Raw genomic sequence first — 14,211 nt, forward strand, 5'->3', positions numbered from 1 at the left:
TTAGATGTAATAATTTTATCAAATATATTAAATAAAATGAAATTACTACATAATCATTTATTACAGTGCAGTTCATAATATGATGATGGTCACTGAGCATATCTAAGAAAAATAAGACAGTGCTCTTATTATTGGTCCAATTCCTCCGTATGCAAATTTACAGCCAGCCCCGGGCTCCCTACATGTTACAATGTGCAGCATCAAACCATTTAGACACAAGATGGCAGTGTTAAACCACAGGTACTGCACCGAAGCATCTGCCTCCTGCACCCAGGGGTACTGACTGCTGTGTGTGTGTGTTCTCGGACAGCTTTGGTGGATTTTATCCCATATCAGCAGATGATGATATTTGTGCTGGTAATTTTCATGCAGAGACTGTTTGGTTATGGCAGATGGTGTAAATTGAAGCTGATAAATATTAGAGAGCTCAGATTTAAAAACCCAAAGCGAGTCCAAATTTAATTTGCATTAATATCATCATATATTTTGAATAGTCAAGGATCCTGACAATCTATATTATACATAAATCAAACGTTTATATATGGCTTTCTTTTAGGGCTGTGGTTCAGTGGCATAATTTCTGCTCATAACACATTTGATGGTTCCAATGACCAGGCAAGCGCCTTGCATGACAGCTCTGTCATCGTCAGTGTGAGAGTAGTGTGAATGGGTAAATGAGAGGCAAAGTAAAAAGTGTAAATTGCTTTGTCCTATGAGATTGAAAAGCACCATGCATGTGCAGTTAATTCAGCTTATTATAGACACAGGTGGATGGTAAATTGCAGGAAAAAAAAGCATAAAGTGTCTTCATATTGAGACAACATTCATTTAATCTCATTGAGATCAAGATCTGTTTTGCAAGAGAGGCTTTAGTACAGCAAACATAGAAAGAAAAACATAGCCAGTGATGTATCAGAGACAGTAACTGACATCTCTAAATAGATTTGAAGATGAAAGTTTATGGTATATCATTTGGTCTTATGGAGCATTGACTTACACATTGATCCAAAATCTTCTGGTGACGGTAAAGGCCAGAGCATTTTATCAAGTCATTTTCCTACATCAAACCATTTCTGTGAGCCTTGGTGCATGGAAAGATCTGAATTTGATGTGTTTCACTGTTTTATTCAGTTTTTTCCTTGAATTTGTCTGCTGTCTGTATTTATCTGCTTGCAGCAGCAGTCAGGCAGGTGTATATGACATGTAACAATTTAGTATGACAGCATGTTTGGCAAATTCGTGCAGGTTACTAAGATGGCAAGGTTTATTCCATTTTTCCCAATGTTCACAGTGTCAAGCCAAGCAAATCAACACCTCAATACATTTGTGTTTATATTATCCTTCAGAATGAGCATGTCACGGTGATGTTCAAATAAATGTTCAGACTATAAGTGATTTTGGTATTAATAAAAAACACATTTTATTTACATAAATTACAAGAAAGCACAAACTGGTTCACCAAAATCTACATTAAAAACGTCTTGTATATATTACATTTAACAGATTTACTATAATTTACTCCATTGTTGCAAGTAGAATCTTCAATAAAAACAAGGGCTATATGCGACTTTATTGGCATCTCATTTCAAATCGCTACGAGTCAAAGAACAAAATGAAATAATTGGGACATTGTACTCACAGCACTTTGAGGACAACAAAGTCAGGACAATCGTCTGTATGACCTCTTTAATATCTGAGACACCTGATTCAGGACTAGTGATTATATAACTCTGTTTACAATGCTTGGCAAGGAACTCAGCTGATCTTCACAAGGAGGACGTTGTGGAGTCCACCACCTCTCGTCCGTTACACACTGTTGGAACAACATTGGAGGCTGATGCTGCAAAAAATTAAAAAGAAAAAAAAGTTCTTTTGGATCAAACAAACAATACAGAAACACAATATAACACATTCCACAGTGCAACTGCTTACCGATGAATCAGCAGTATGATACTTAGAAACTGCTTATTAACAGAAGCTTATGATGACCTTTATTTACATTCATTGTTTGGCAGTGACCTTGAGTGGCCGTAGAAATTATGATGGAACCAAGGGGGAAGTCAGGCAATGTATACGGTCGCCCATAAAATTGGAATAATTTTGCTTTTCATTTTTGCTTATCATTTTCATTGTGATATGTTTGGAAGAGATTGATTAATAAAGTTTAGAGAAGATGTACACTTTATCACTGTCATTCAATATGTGCTGTGTGTGAGTCTGAGTGTGTGTTTGTGTGCGTGCCTGTCTATGTGCGTGTGTGTGTGTACGTACAGATGTGTATGTGGGGGAGGGAGGTGTGGGTTTTGTCATTTTATTGTCTGTTTTTAATTCTTTTTTTTTGTAAAGCACTTTGTGTTACATTTCTATGTATGAAAAGCGCTATATAAATAAAGTTTGATTTATTGATTGATATCTGTCAAGAATAAATCACATTGTCACAATCATTTCATGGAAAGTCCAACTTTATGAGCAACCGTGTGTTATAAAGAGCAACAAAGTCCCCATAGGGAGGAGGTCAGGGTGGATGGAAAGGTGAAACAAACACAGCAGCATCTACACACTGCCTTACAATAGATGGCGTCAGTAAGACTTGGCTAGGCCAGAGCTATGTCATACTAAATCATCCATCTTTGCACTACATCTTAGCCTTTCTTACCTAAAGATGTGCATAAACAGCAGGTTATGAAGTTTTTTTAAAAATACAAACTTGTGAAATTATCGATTATCTTATGGGTAATGGTCATGAAGTGCTGGTAATTTTCAGTAAGTGGTATCAACTGAAAGAAATTCATATTATGTTTTACTGTTTTTGGCTATGGTCTTGAAATAGGTGCAATTTTGTTGTTGAATATCAGGTCGTACCTTGAGAGAAACTGGAGCCTGGACCGGTGGTGACGCTGAAGCGGGTGGTGGCCGTTCTGAGATTGCTGACATTCTTCTGCGGCTGGAACAGGATAATGTGGACCTTGGGAGCGAACAGGCAGCCCAACACCACCGACCCACTCAGACTGACAGAGATGCACATGGTGGTTGTCTGCACCTGGGGGAGGAGAGAGAGGTGCGAAATTCACAGATACTGTATTACTCAGTGGTTTAAGTTTACTTTTATGCAACAAAAAAGTAAAGTGAAATCTGGACGGCCAAATGTTGAGAGAAATTCTCCCTCAAAACCACCTCCTAATTTCACAGTGTGAATGTTCTGGTACAGCTCAAGTCCCAGGGTTGAGGTTGATATTTTCAGTGTATATTCAAGTGTTTGTTGATCCATGGAGCTGATATGGAAGTTCACATCAACCAGAAAAAGGTAAATGAACTCAACAAGTGTGGAATTATATAAGCGTTGGCATCAGGGTTGAGGACCATTTTACTGTGCAAAAACATTCATTTTAATAAGAAAGGGGCTCAGAAGTCAGAAAATAAATGATTAAGACATCTTTCATAATTAAGAATCAAAGCCAGGTGCAACAGAGGAGGAAGCAGGAAGCTATCAGCTGGAACTGCTAAAGAGAGGTGTTAAACAACCTCCTTATTTGCTTGTCAATCAACTGCTTAACTCTCGCTCCTTCTTCTCCTCACCCTGCCCACATCTTGCTATGTGTCATCGGTCTGCTCCTTCATTTCCAATCTCAGATCAGATTTCTTTTTTGTTTTTTCCTGGATAACAGGATACAGCCCGGCATCGTGTGGTGTGCGGCAGGTGCATCCCATTTTCACAAGGCACAGCAGGTGTTTGTTTTCACCCTGAATGCTAATCTTGGTATTAAAATAATGTGGGCACCAAGTATTGCACTGTGCACACACTGTTCTGCAACAAAGAGAACATGATAATAGCAAATAAACAGCAGCCATTAGTTTAGGCAGGGTGACACAAAGTCAGTTTACCCAATTTTAAATGATAGAATAGTGTTTACTTATGTTTCATAAATGTTTACCAGTTTTTCCCACCCTTAAAATACACAATAATGTACTAGTATTCGACACTATTCAAACTAGACACTAATTCATAAAGATATCCATAAGGTCATAGTGTACTCCATCACTGAATCTATCTCTGTATCATGTATTGTTGGTTGTCATGTGCGATGATTCAACATTAAAATTCACCTCATGCCATCTCTGAAATACAGTACACACACCGATGTGCTCAGGTTCTGGGCTGAGATGTAAATTAAAAAAAAAAAAAAAACAATATCACTTCTACTATATTGTATATCTGACCTGTATATTTGACTACATGGTTATTATTGGTTATATACAAAGACAAGGTGACAGTTGACACTGTGCACAGAGGCTAAATGTCCTCTACTTAATTCAGAAATAGTTTTGAATAAAACCGGGGACAGTACCGCATAGAAATGACCTGTTAAGTGGTTTTAATAATTCACATGATGTTGCTTTGAAAGAGCAGAGGACAAGGAATATGCCTTTGCAGTTATATTTCTCCAGATGTCTTGAGCTGGAGTGTGGAGAACAGGATGTAGAGCAGGGCTACAACGGTTTCTGCTTGTCTCTGTTTTTATTCTGTTTGGCCTTTGAAGGTATTATTTTATTTACGAATACAGCAGTGCTGCTTCAGATATAAATAATGTCTGTTTTCAGGTAGCTTTATTCCTCCAGAGAACCTCACAGCGGAGATGAGATTCCTCTTTTTATTGGGCTTCGTGCTGTACACTTATTGAAAAGCTTTATTGCATGAACCATCCAAGAGACAGCCTTGGTAGGATGACATGGATGCTGAATTGACAAAACCCACAAGACATTCACTGATTCACCAGTTTGTCACAAGTGGAACGATGTTGTTTTTCCTGTAATTAGACATTTGAGTTAGTCATCCTTGATCCACATTGGCTTCACCAGCTGATCAAGAACTCGTGTATTTCCTCCACTAATGCTACGTTGCTAGATTTATTGCATTATTTCCTCTGAGGCACTGCTTCTCAAAGATTTTACACCTCATAACATCTCATGAAATATTATGCCCTCCAAGTACCACCATTATGACCAACGTTAAAATACAGTAGTGTAGGCCTGGCAGTTCACACAGGAGTTAAATTTATTTCTAATATCATTATTTATTGTTTTTTGTCAGCAGTCACACTAAACTTCCTCCATCCTAGTTCACACTACATGACTTTAACCCTGATCTTCCCCTCGTCGTTTTTTTGAGCTCCTGGACAAAAGCCCCAGATCAGAGGCAAATCTGCAAATCGGCTGGGTGCTCACCCCCCCTGAGCAACTATCTCCATGTGTGAACTGTTCAAAGATGTGAGCCAAAGGGCTTGCCGATGCATCGCCGGCACATTCCAGATATCTAGCAGGCTAAATAACTGGATCTGTTGTGGAGTCTGTCTGGGAGCTATAGTGAGAGCACAGGACACGGGTTGAGAGAAGAAAAATTGAGCGCTGTGATTGTGGTTTGTGTGTTTGAGATCGAAAAAATGAGAGAACGAGTGTCCTTGTAAGTGCTTATTTTTGAGAGAGAAAAAAGGAGAGAAAGGGAAGGTGGAAGATGGATGATTCTGAAGTAATCATTAATATATTCAGAATGCAGCTTGGTCAGTTTTTGGCCCAACTGCCCACAACTGTGATATCTTTTAATAAGCTTGAAGCACAGACTGTATAAAGCTCAAACCCAGCCGACATGCGTCCCCACGGCTGACCCTCTCACCACCATAAAAAGCCTACTCATCTGCCATTCCTCCTGGTGAAAGATCTTGTGTGTGTAGCAGTGTAAAACCACAACAACTTCAAGGCAACAAGTAGTGTGGTGTGAAGAGCAAAGCAATCTGATGACTTTAAAAGTCAGTCGGTCTGAAGTAGCAACAAGCACTTCTCTTCAGCCACTTCAGTGTCAACAGGGCTGCTGGAAATATTCTCCTCCTAAGCTGCAGAAAAGGAACTACATTACAGTGATCATAGTTTAAGTATTTTCATTTGAAACATTGTAGTATTACTATACTATATGATATATTATTATGTGTACATTAATTTATACAATTATTTTAGATTTTATCCACGCATCACTAGTGTGTGTGAGCAGCAGCATCAATGGGCTTCATAGCATTCTATAGACAAAAAAAATATGGTTTTGAATTCAGTGAGCAGTTTAAAGAAGCAATGTGTAGGTTTATTGGCGTGGTGGGCCGTCAGGGCCAGCAAGGCCTTCTCTTCTGGCCTAATATAACCAGAAATCATGATCATGATTATGATAAAGGTTAATTTCTAATACTTTCCCTAAATATCTAAAAGTATTCATATTCCCTTCATGTCATATTATGCTCCTTCCAGTGCTGTTGTTTTTAGGTTAGAGTTTTTATCCAATCAGAATTCAGCTATCTTATGTTGCCAGGCTGTATGAAATCTGCCCGGGCCTTCAGAATCAACAATGCGGGCGTCTGTGCACTGTAAGTGAACGGGCAAATACAGTTGATAGATAGTTGCGATAGCCAATCAGATCACGAGTTGTGTCAGCAAGGCCCTCTAGCTGGCCTCACGTTGAACGTGACATTTACGCGTCCTGTGATTGGATATGGATACTTACTAGTTTGAGCCACGGCAGTGCTATGCAGATCAACAGTGTCACACCCGGGACTGTTAACGGTATGTAAATAATCTGCCGCATTGGCGCAGCTGTGTGGTTGTACTCAAAGCAACAGGTCACAGAAAGTCGTGATACGTCACGTTTTGACATGAAAAAGTTTTTTCACAAAGAGACTTGTTTATTGTGTCGCTGTTGCCAAAGTATGGCCGTCTTGTTAGTGTCTTTCTGATATTAAACTGCGATTTTGCAATTTATTTATTTTTAAAATACACCTCACATTACGCTTTATGGGTAAAAAAAATGGCGGACTTTCACCCAGGATAACCAGGTTCCTGTCCCATGTGAAAACAAAGGTAAATTACTTTTTACTTAACCTCCGTTTTTTAATGTAATATCCATGGCTCATGTCACTTTCGTAACTATTTCACTTCTGGCATTTACGTACGTTTATTTACTTTTTAAACTGTGTTTTATAATGTCTTACCAAGATAATTTTTTTTGCCCTAAACCTAGGTCAGTGGTTTTTTAGCCTAAATTCAGCAAAACTGCTGCCTATTTTTAGTACCGAGGTACCTTTAGCTGCAAAATGCATATTCGTGCCGCTACGGCTGATATTGACAAATGGTCTATTCTGTCGTCTAGGTTGAAGATCTTGTAGAGAATCTGCAGTGGCCTTAAAGAAATAAAAAAAAAAAATGTAAAAAATAAATATGGGGAAAGGTAAGTGTTTGAGTTGTCCATTCTGGGCTACTGTACAAACACATGGCGGTGCAACATGGTGAACAATGTGGAAGAGGAGCTGCTGCCTAATAGAAAGAAAGTTATGAATAGTATAGTACATTACTGCCAATAAATCAGAGAATTATGTGGGAAAGATTGGTTTCCAGAAAGATGTTAATGCGACAGGCAGTGTTTGTAAAGATCACAGGCAATACTTTTCTGTAGCCTTCAGTGTTTTCACAAAAGTGCTGTGTGTTTAATCAGTTGTGTTTGCTGCTGAGATGAGATGACCAGCACTGGCATATGAGGAGAGCCCTCTCCCTCAGGGTGTGTGAAATATCTTCAATTTTTCATATGATAATCAAATGTGTTATTCACGGCTCAGTAGTATTTAGTATACTTTAACATTTAATGACAGACCACAATCAAATCTGTATTTGTTATTCAGCTGGAGACTTGCATCAGGCTGTGACAACAATTTGAGAAGTGGTGTAAAACTGAGAGAACACTAGTAATATGTCCCTGCCTGTGAAAAACTAGAGACACTGTGCCAAGTCAGTTGCTTCAGTAATTATTTATCGGTCAAAGGGGAGCTTTGCGTCTAACTGATGAGCCCGTTCTGGCTGTGAATTGCTCGTGTTGCCTGGAGGGCCGAGAGGAAGGGTTCCTCTGAGCCTCACTGTAGTCCCAGGACAGAGGGCACAGCTGGGATTCAGCATCACACTCTTTCACACTCCATTCCACACAGCTACGCACAGGGACACACAGGGACGTTCAGTCCTCATGGTCCTGCCTGCCTTCTCCATGTTTCTGCAGAGGCGGCTGTGTCAGGGGTATTCCTCTGTCTATTTCTCCCTTCTGCCTCTCTCTTGCTGCACGCCGTTCAGATCCCAGAGGAGTAAAAGCCCACGACTCAGGACACCCTTTTCTCTGAAGTTCTAACAAATCAGTGTACAGTATGTTTCTCTGTCTGCTGATCACCGCCAGTATTAATTCTGCAGGGCCAGAGATTGAACACTGTTTTTGCTGCTTTGTTTACTATTGCACACATGCATATCTATCTGTCTACTTATCTATCTATCTATCTATCTATCTATCTATCTATCTATCTATCTATCTATCTATCTATCTATCTATCTGTCTATCTACTTATCTATCTATCTGTCTATCTACGTATCTATCTATCTATCTATCTATCTATCTATCTATCTATCTATCTGTCTATCTGTCTATCTACTTATCTATCTATCTACCTATCGATCTATCTATCGATCTATCTATCTGTCTTTCTGTCTATCTATCTATCTGTCTATCTGTCTATCTATCTATCTATCTGTCTTTCTGTCTATCTATCTATCTGTCTATCTACTTATCTATCTATCTATCTATCTATCTATCTATATATCTAATGCCTTATTCCTCATAAGTAAATCAGTGTTAAACACTGGGGGGATTTATTTTGTTAGAGGTATTGTTGCATGTGGAGTAGTTTGTAGAAAAGCTTATCTTTTCTAGGGTTAGTTTTAGAAATGGTCAATGAGTTGCTGTGTTTTACCTCCATTTCACTTCAGTTTAACTATACATTGCCTCTTTATGTATCTTCTGTTCTTAGAAAACCTAGAATACACTGTGTGAATTGTTCAGCGACTAGATATTTGGTAGCCTGTTTCACTTCTCCATGACTTGAGCATTAATATTTTATAATTTACTCTCACTTCATTAATATTTAAAATTTAAAGGTAAGTTAAGGTTGTTGAAGTTCTTATCTTGGGGATCCCCTGACAATCTTTAGTATGCAGCTAATTATGAAGAATTAAAGCAATGCAGTAATAAAGAATATATATCCCTAAGAGCCAGGGGCAAAGCAGACACAGCTGACTTTTGAATCAATACTGGCTAAGATTAGTTTGTGATTCCATGCATATAAAATCCAAATTCAAGCCCAAAAGAAGTCATTATCTGCGAGGATGTATTCTGCTCAGATTGAGAACCTAAAGCCATTTGAAAACAAAACTTTATAATACAAATCACAACAACAGTGTGTATTTCATTTAGGATTTAGGAAATGATATGAGAAGCATGGGTTGTGATTGTTTTACTACATGCCCTCACTAAAGAACGTAAAACTGAACTTAACTCACCCTGTAGTCGCTGGCAGTAACGTAGAAAATAGGCTGGAAAGCGAGCCAGATGATGCAGGTGGTGTACATGGTGAACCCGATGAACTTGGCTTCGTTGAAGTTCTCGGGGCACTTGCGGGTCTTGAAGGCGTAGACAGTGCAGAGGATAATGAGGACGCAGTTGTAGGTGAGAGACATGAGCATGCTGGAGTCCTTGCTGTTACACTTGAGGGTGACCACGTCTCTCCTCTCCGGGCTTACTTCCTTTCTCACTCCTGGGGTCTCCACCAGCAGCCAGACCACCACGACCACCAGCTGGCAGGAGATCAGAGCACCGCAGATGGCAACCTGGGAGGCCGGGCTGATGAATCGAGGCCGCTGCGCTCCATCCTTCACCCCGCTGAAGATCCGAGCGATGCGATTGGTCTTGGTCAGGAGGGCTGAGTAGCACACAGCAAATGAGGTGCCTAGGCCTAGCCGACGCAGCGTACAAACTGCCGTGGACGGTTTGGCAATGTAGATGAAGGTCATGCTGTAACACATCAGCACTCCCAGCAGAAGGATGTAGGAGAGCTCACGGCCACTGGCCTTCACCACGGGTGTCTCATTGTGTTTGAGGAAGAGGCCAATGACGAAGAGCGTACACATCATCCCCAGACAGGAAATGGTGACGGGTCCAATGGCCCAGGCATCTTCCCAGCGGATGTACTCCTCAGGCAGATCATAACAGCCTGTCAGGTTGGCCAGGGGCCACTGCCCAAAGCTGCAGTCAGCACAAGTGAACTCATCATGCAGGTACTGGTAGGGCTGACAGGGGATACAGATCCAGCAGCACACATCTCCAGGCTGCATGCTCTTCACCTCGTTCTTCCTGCAGGGGTCACTACACTGGGAGGTTGGCGCGACCTGGCCAGCCCAGGGGATCAGGCTGGTGTTCAGGGTCAGACTCTGAGCCCAGTAGCCGACCTTACGGTAGACATAACGTCCATCTTCTTTGTGGTAGTGAAAAATGTTGTAGCGGCCGAGGCTGTCCCCGAAGGCATCAAAGCGGACTACATTCTCTGTGTCTGGTGGACGAAATGGCGCTGAAGGTGAGAAGAAAACAAGAGTGTTGGAAAATAACAGGTAGAAAGGGGTCATTGTATGGAAAGAGCAACGAGGATATAAAAACTGTGAAAGCAAAGCCGAAGCATTTGTTACATTTTTGACTGACTTTTTTTGGAGCAACAAGACTGTGGGCTTTGTACCGTGAACTTGTGCACATTTTTCTGCTATACGGTCTCAAATAACATTTATCTCTTTGCTTATTATGTGTCTCAGCTGACATTTGTTTCACAGTACCGACTAAGACTGTGACAGGACACAGGTGCAAATTGTCAATTTACATGATGGAAGTCACAGTTTGAGTCTGTTAAGTCTGATGGGAAGTTCCTGGCTTGAACACTGATATTGGAAATTCAAAACAGCTGGTACATTATATAAAATAATGTTCAATTTTCCTTGTGAAACAGCAGTGCAGGGTCTTGCATAGGAAATAGTAATTACTAAGTACTTTTTTAGGGCTGCAACTAAAAATTGTTTTCATTATCACTCAATTTACTGGTTAATATATAAAAAAGAAAATGGTCATGATAATTGTCCACAGTCCACAGGGACATATTTAAATTTACCATAACAGGTAGAAAAGAAAAATTTAAGAAGCTGAAAATGTCTTTTTGGGATTTGGGTTAAAAATAATGACAATTCTTAATTAAGTTGCCATTCTTTCTTTTTTTTGCAGATCAGCTGCATAAGTTATTGACTTATAGTTTCAGCACTAATAATATTTGAGATTGATAAGATTTATGTCCCTATTGTGAATTGTATATTCAACAGTCATTATGTTATATGTTATAGAATATTAAAAATCCTTACATTTACTGTATTATGTCTGTTTCTGTGTTTTCTCCTTAAGGTTTTATGTTGCCTGCAGCGACTGACTAATTTCAGGCCTCTAATCCAGGTCTCTAGATTTGTTTTGTTTTGTTTGGGGTTTTTTTTCCACAAATTGCGAACAGCAGAAAGGCACAGCTGGATAAGAGCACCCTGGTCCACTTCTATCTTCCATCAATGAAAATGTCAGTATTTCCATAAATCAAATGCTCTCACTTTCATTTACTAAAGTGAGAGCATTGTTGGCTCTGTCATTTGGGATGTGTTGATTTAAAGACTGTTACATGTTTGGTGCTTTTGTGGACAAGTAATGTTTGCATGATCAGCATCCGCAGTATTTAAATTGAAGAACGCTTCTCTAGTCAAGATGCATGAAAAAAATAAATGGAGCCTGCAAGCACAAGGGCAAAGTAATAGTTTTATCTTCATAAATTGAATAATTACAGAGCTTATCTGCAGCTGCAGTGTACAAACATGTGGAATTGCACTAACTCAACATTTCATATGAATGGGTAGAATGAATCTAAATTGAGATAACCTAATTTGGCAGCATACAGAGCATGCAGCGTGCACTCGGGGAAATTAAAGATTGCGGCTTTGGTAGTCGTGAGGTTTTTGTTTTTTTCAGATGAAAGCATAAAAAGAAACAGCTTTACATTATGAAAATCTGTTGAGCAATGCTGTTATAGTATTTTGTTCATTAAGATTTTACTCACCCTCAAACTTGACCTTGAGAATGTAGTCCCTGTAAAACTTCCTGCCATTGCCAGGTTTAAGAGCCTCACACACCTTGGTGGAGTTGGGGCATAAGGCCTGCCTCATGTTGTGTAAGGCGGCAGCTATTGCATAGACAGCATTCACTACGAACATGATCTTGGATTCTGGCTGAAACTGAGCCTCGCGGAGTGAGTGCTTCCCACAGCCCAGGTCATGGAGGCTGCACTGGAACTGGTTTTCCCAGTACTCTCTGAACCAGGGATTCCTGGTGTTGTTGTAGGGGTGCAGGGAAGTGAAGTAGTCATTAAATTGGGGGATCGGATAGGAGGCTAGTTCGATGGTGAACGCCCCGTCGGCCACAGCCTCGCTGCCTCTCACCACACTCTCCTGCGCTCCCCAACCGTCACTGGCCACCCAGGTGAAGGTCACGTTCATGCGATTGGCCGCCACCAGAAGCTCGCGGGCGTCTTCGCTGCGTGTGAATAGGATGACCACCTTGGCGTTGGACTTCTGCTGCAAGGAGCGGATCACGTTCTCGTAACTCCAGCGGCTCATGGAGCGGCTCACCTTGGCTGAAGTGGCGATGCAGATCTGGCGGGCGCGAGCTTCCTGCTGGAAGGCGTCAATGCCAGTCTCGCCGTAGTCGCCTTCTGACGCCACCGTCGATACATACGTCCAGTTGAAGTAACGCAGGATCTCTGCCATGGCCTTGGCCTGGTAGAAGTCAGGGGGCACGGTGCGGGCGAAGAAGTCATAGCGGGTCTTGTCGCTGAGCTTGGCGCTGGTGGAAGCGTAGCTGATCTGAGGGATCTGGAAGAGTCGCAGCAGGTTGGCCACCTGGGATAAAAAGACACCGGAGTGATTATGATTGTGACTTCACGCTACACACAATCTCAACAAACCTTGATTACGGGTACCAGAAGTATTAAATGGATAGTTTGGATTTATAGCAATGGGGCTCCGTTTTCATCTTTCTACCTTGCCTTCAGACCGCCCTTTCCTCTGGCACTACTATTTTCCCAACAGTAGATTTTAAGTATTTCTAAGCATTACTGCAACTACCCCATGCTGTACTTCACCACAGATCATCTCTTTGGGTTAGATAGGGTTGGAATAGACAACAAACACAAGAAAATAAAAATGAATGATTATTAGATTCAGACTGGCAGTTGGCCAGTTTTATCGGTCAATATTAGACAATCACAGACATATCAGTATCTGCATATGTGTTTTCCAATATCCGCCTATTTAAATAATTTAATTCAGAAAAAAATACTTGTGGTGATTTAGAATTGTTGTTATCTAGTTATTTATTTCATTTTATTTGTCCTTTATTTAAATGGCAAGCAATTGACTAATACGAAACATGCAGTTCTGATAATTATAGCTATCTACTATATTTTTGTTATATTTATCTCTAGAATCTGTTGATATAATGTTAAATATTCTAGGAAGCATCCCTCTGGAGCACCTTTGCATAGTCATATAGGTACAAAATTGTGCTTAAAATAAATTGTGCTTGGAGCTCCTGCTGCTATGAGTGGGACTGGATTTCCCTTAAATTACTGAGGATACATTTGGGAACAACTTCCTACACCAGAAGAAGCAAATTAAAAGTTTTTGGCTCTCATTCTATGTTATTGCATAATGACTAATCTTGCGCAACCAAAGTCTCTGCGATAAAGTCCATGGCACACACACTTATGTGTAGGAATACAGTTCTACGGGTGAGAAAATGTAGTGCCAAAGGAAAGGGCTGTCTGACTGAAAGGTAAAGCTGATAAATTATTCCAGATATAGTGTACACTAAAATTTAAATATATATTTTTTTAACTGGTCTTTTTATAAGGTGGCTAAACTACATTTTCCCCTCAGAGGTACATTGCGGGACTCCTGCCTGGTCCTCCACACTGCAGGCGTGCTGAGCTCTATCTGCTGTAGGTAACACACTGACTGTGGATAATACCTCATACGACCCCACTTCCAAAAATCAAAACTGTCGCTTTAATGTGCATATTTAAATGAAATACTAGTTGGAAAACAGATAATTGACTTATGACACTACACATGGAAAACATACACCTGCATACTGTGGGAATTTTTTAATTGCTCATCATTAAATAAATAAATTAAATTGGCTACACAGTGTTTTTTCCCCTGCAGATGCAATTAGTCTCACCC

General features: G+C 40.4%; 1 protein-coding gene across 1 annotated transcript in view; it reads right to left on the bottom strand.

The window, feature by feature from the left end:
* Positions 1-666: 666 nt before the first annotated feature.
* The window catches only part of grm2a (glutamate receptor, metabotropic 2a), a 43,579-nt gene continuing 30,034 nt past the window's right edge, over positions 667-14,211 (bottom strand). Inside the window, exons 3-6 of the mRNA XM_059328969.1 lie at positions 12,030-12,867; positions 9,403-10,466; positions 2,863-3,040; positions 667-1,840 (exon numbers count right to left, since the gene is read on the bottom strand). Coding sequence (XP_059184952.1) covers positions 1,767-1,840; positions 2,863-3,040; positions 9,403-10,466; positions 12,030-12,867 — 2,154 coding nt within the window. The 3' untranslated portion in view covers positions 667-1,766. The remainder of the gene's footprint in view (positions 1,841-2,862; positions 3,041-9,402; positions 10,467-12,029; positions 12,868-14,211) is intronic.

Source organism: Centropristis striata, chromosome 3 (assembly GCF_030273125.1).
Source record: "Centropristis striata isolate RG_2023a ecotype Rhode Island chromosome 3, C.striata_1.0, whole genome shotgun sequence".
NCBI lineage: Eukaryota > Metazoa > Chordata > Actinopteri > Perciformes > Serranidae > Centropristis > Centropristis striata.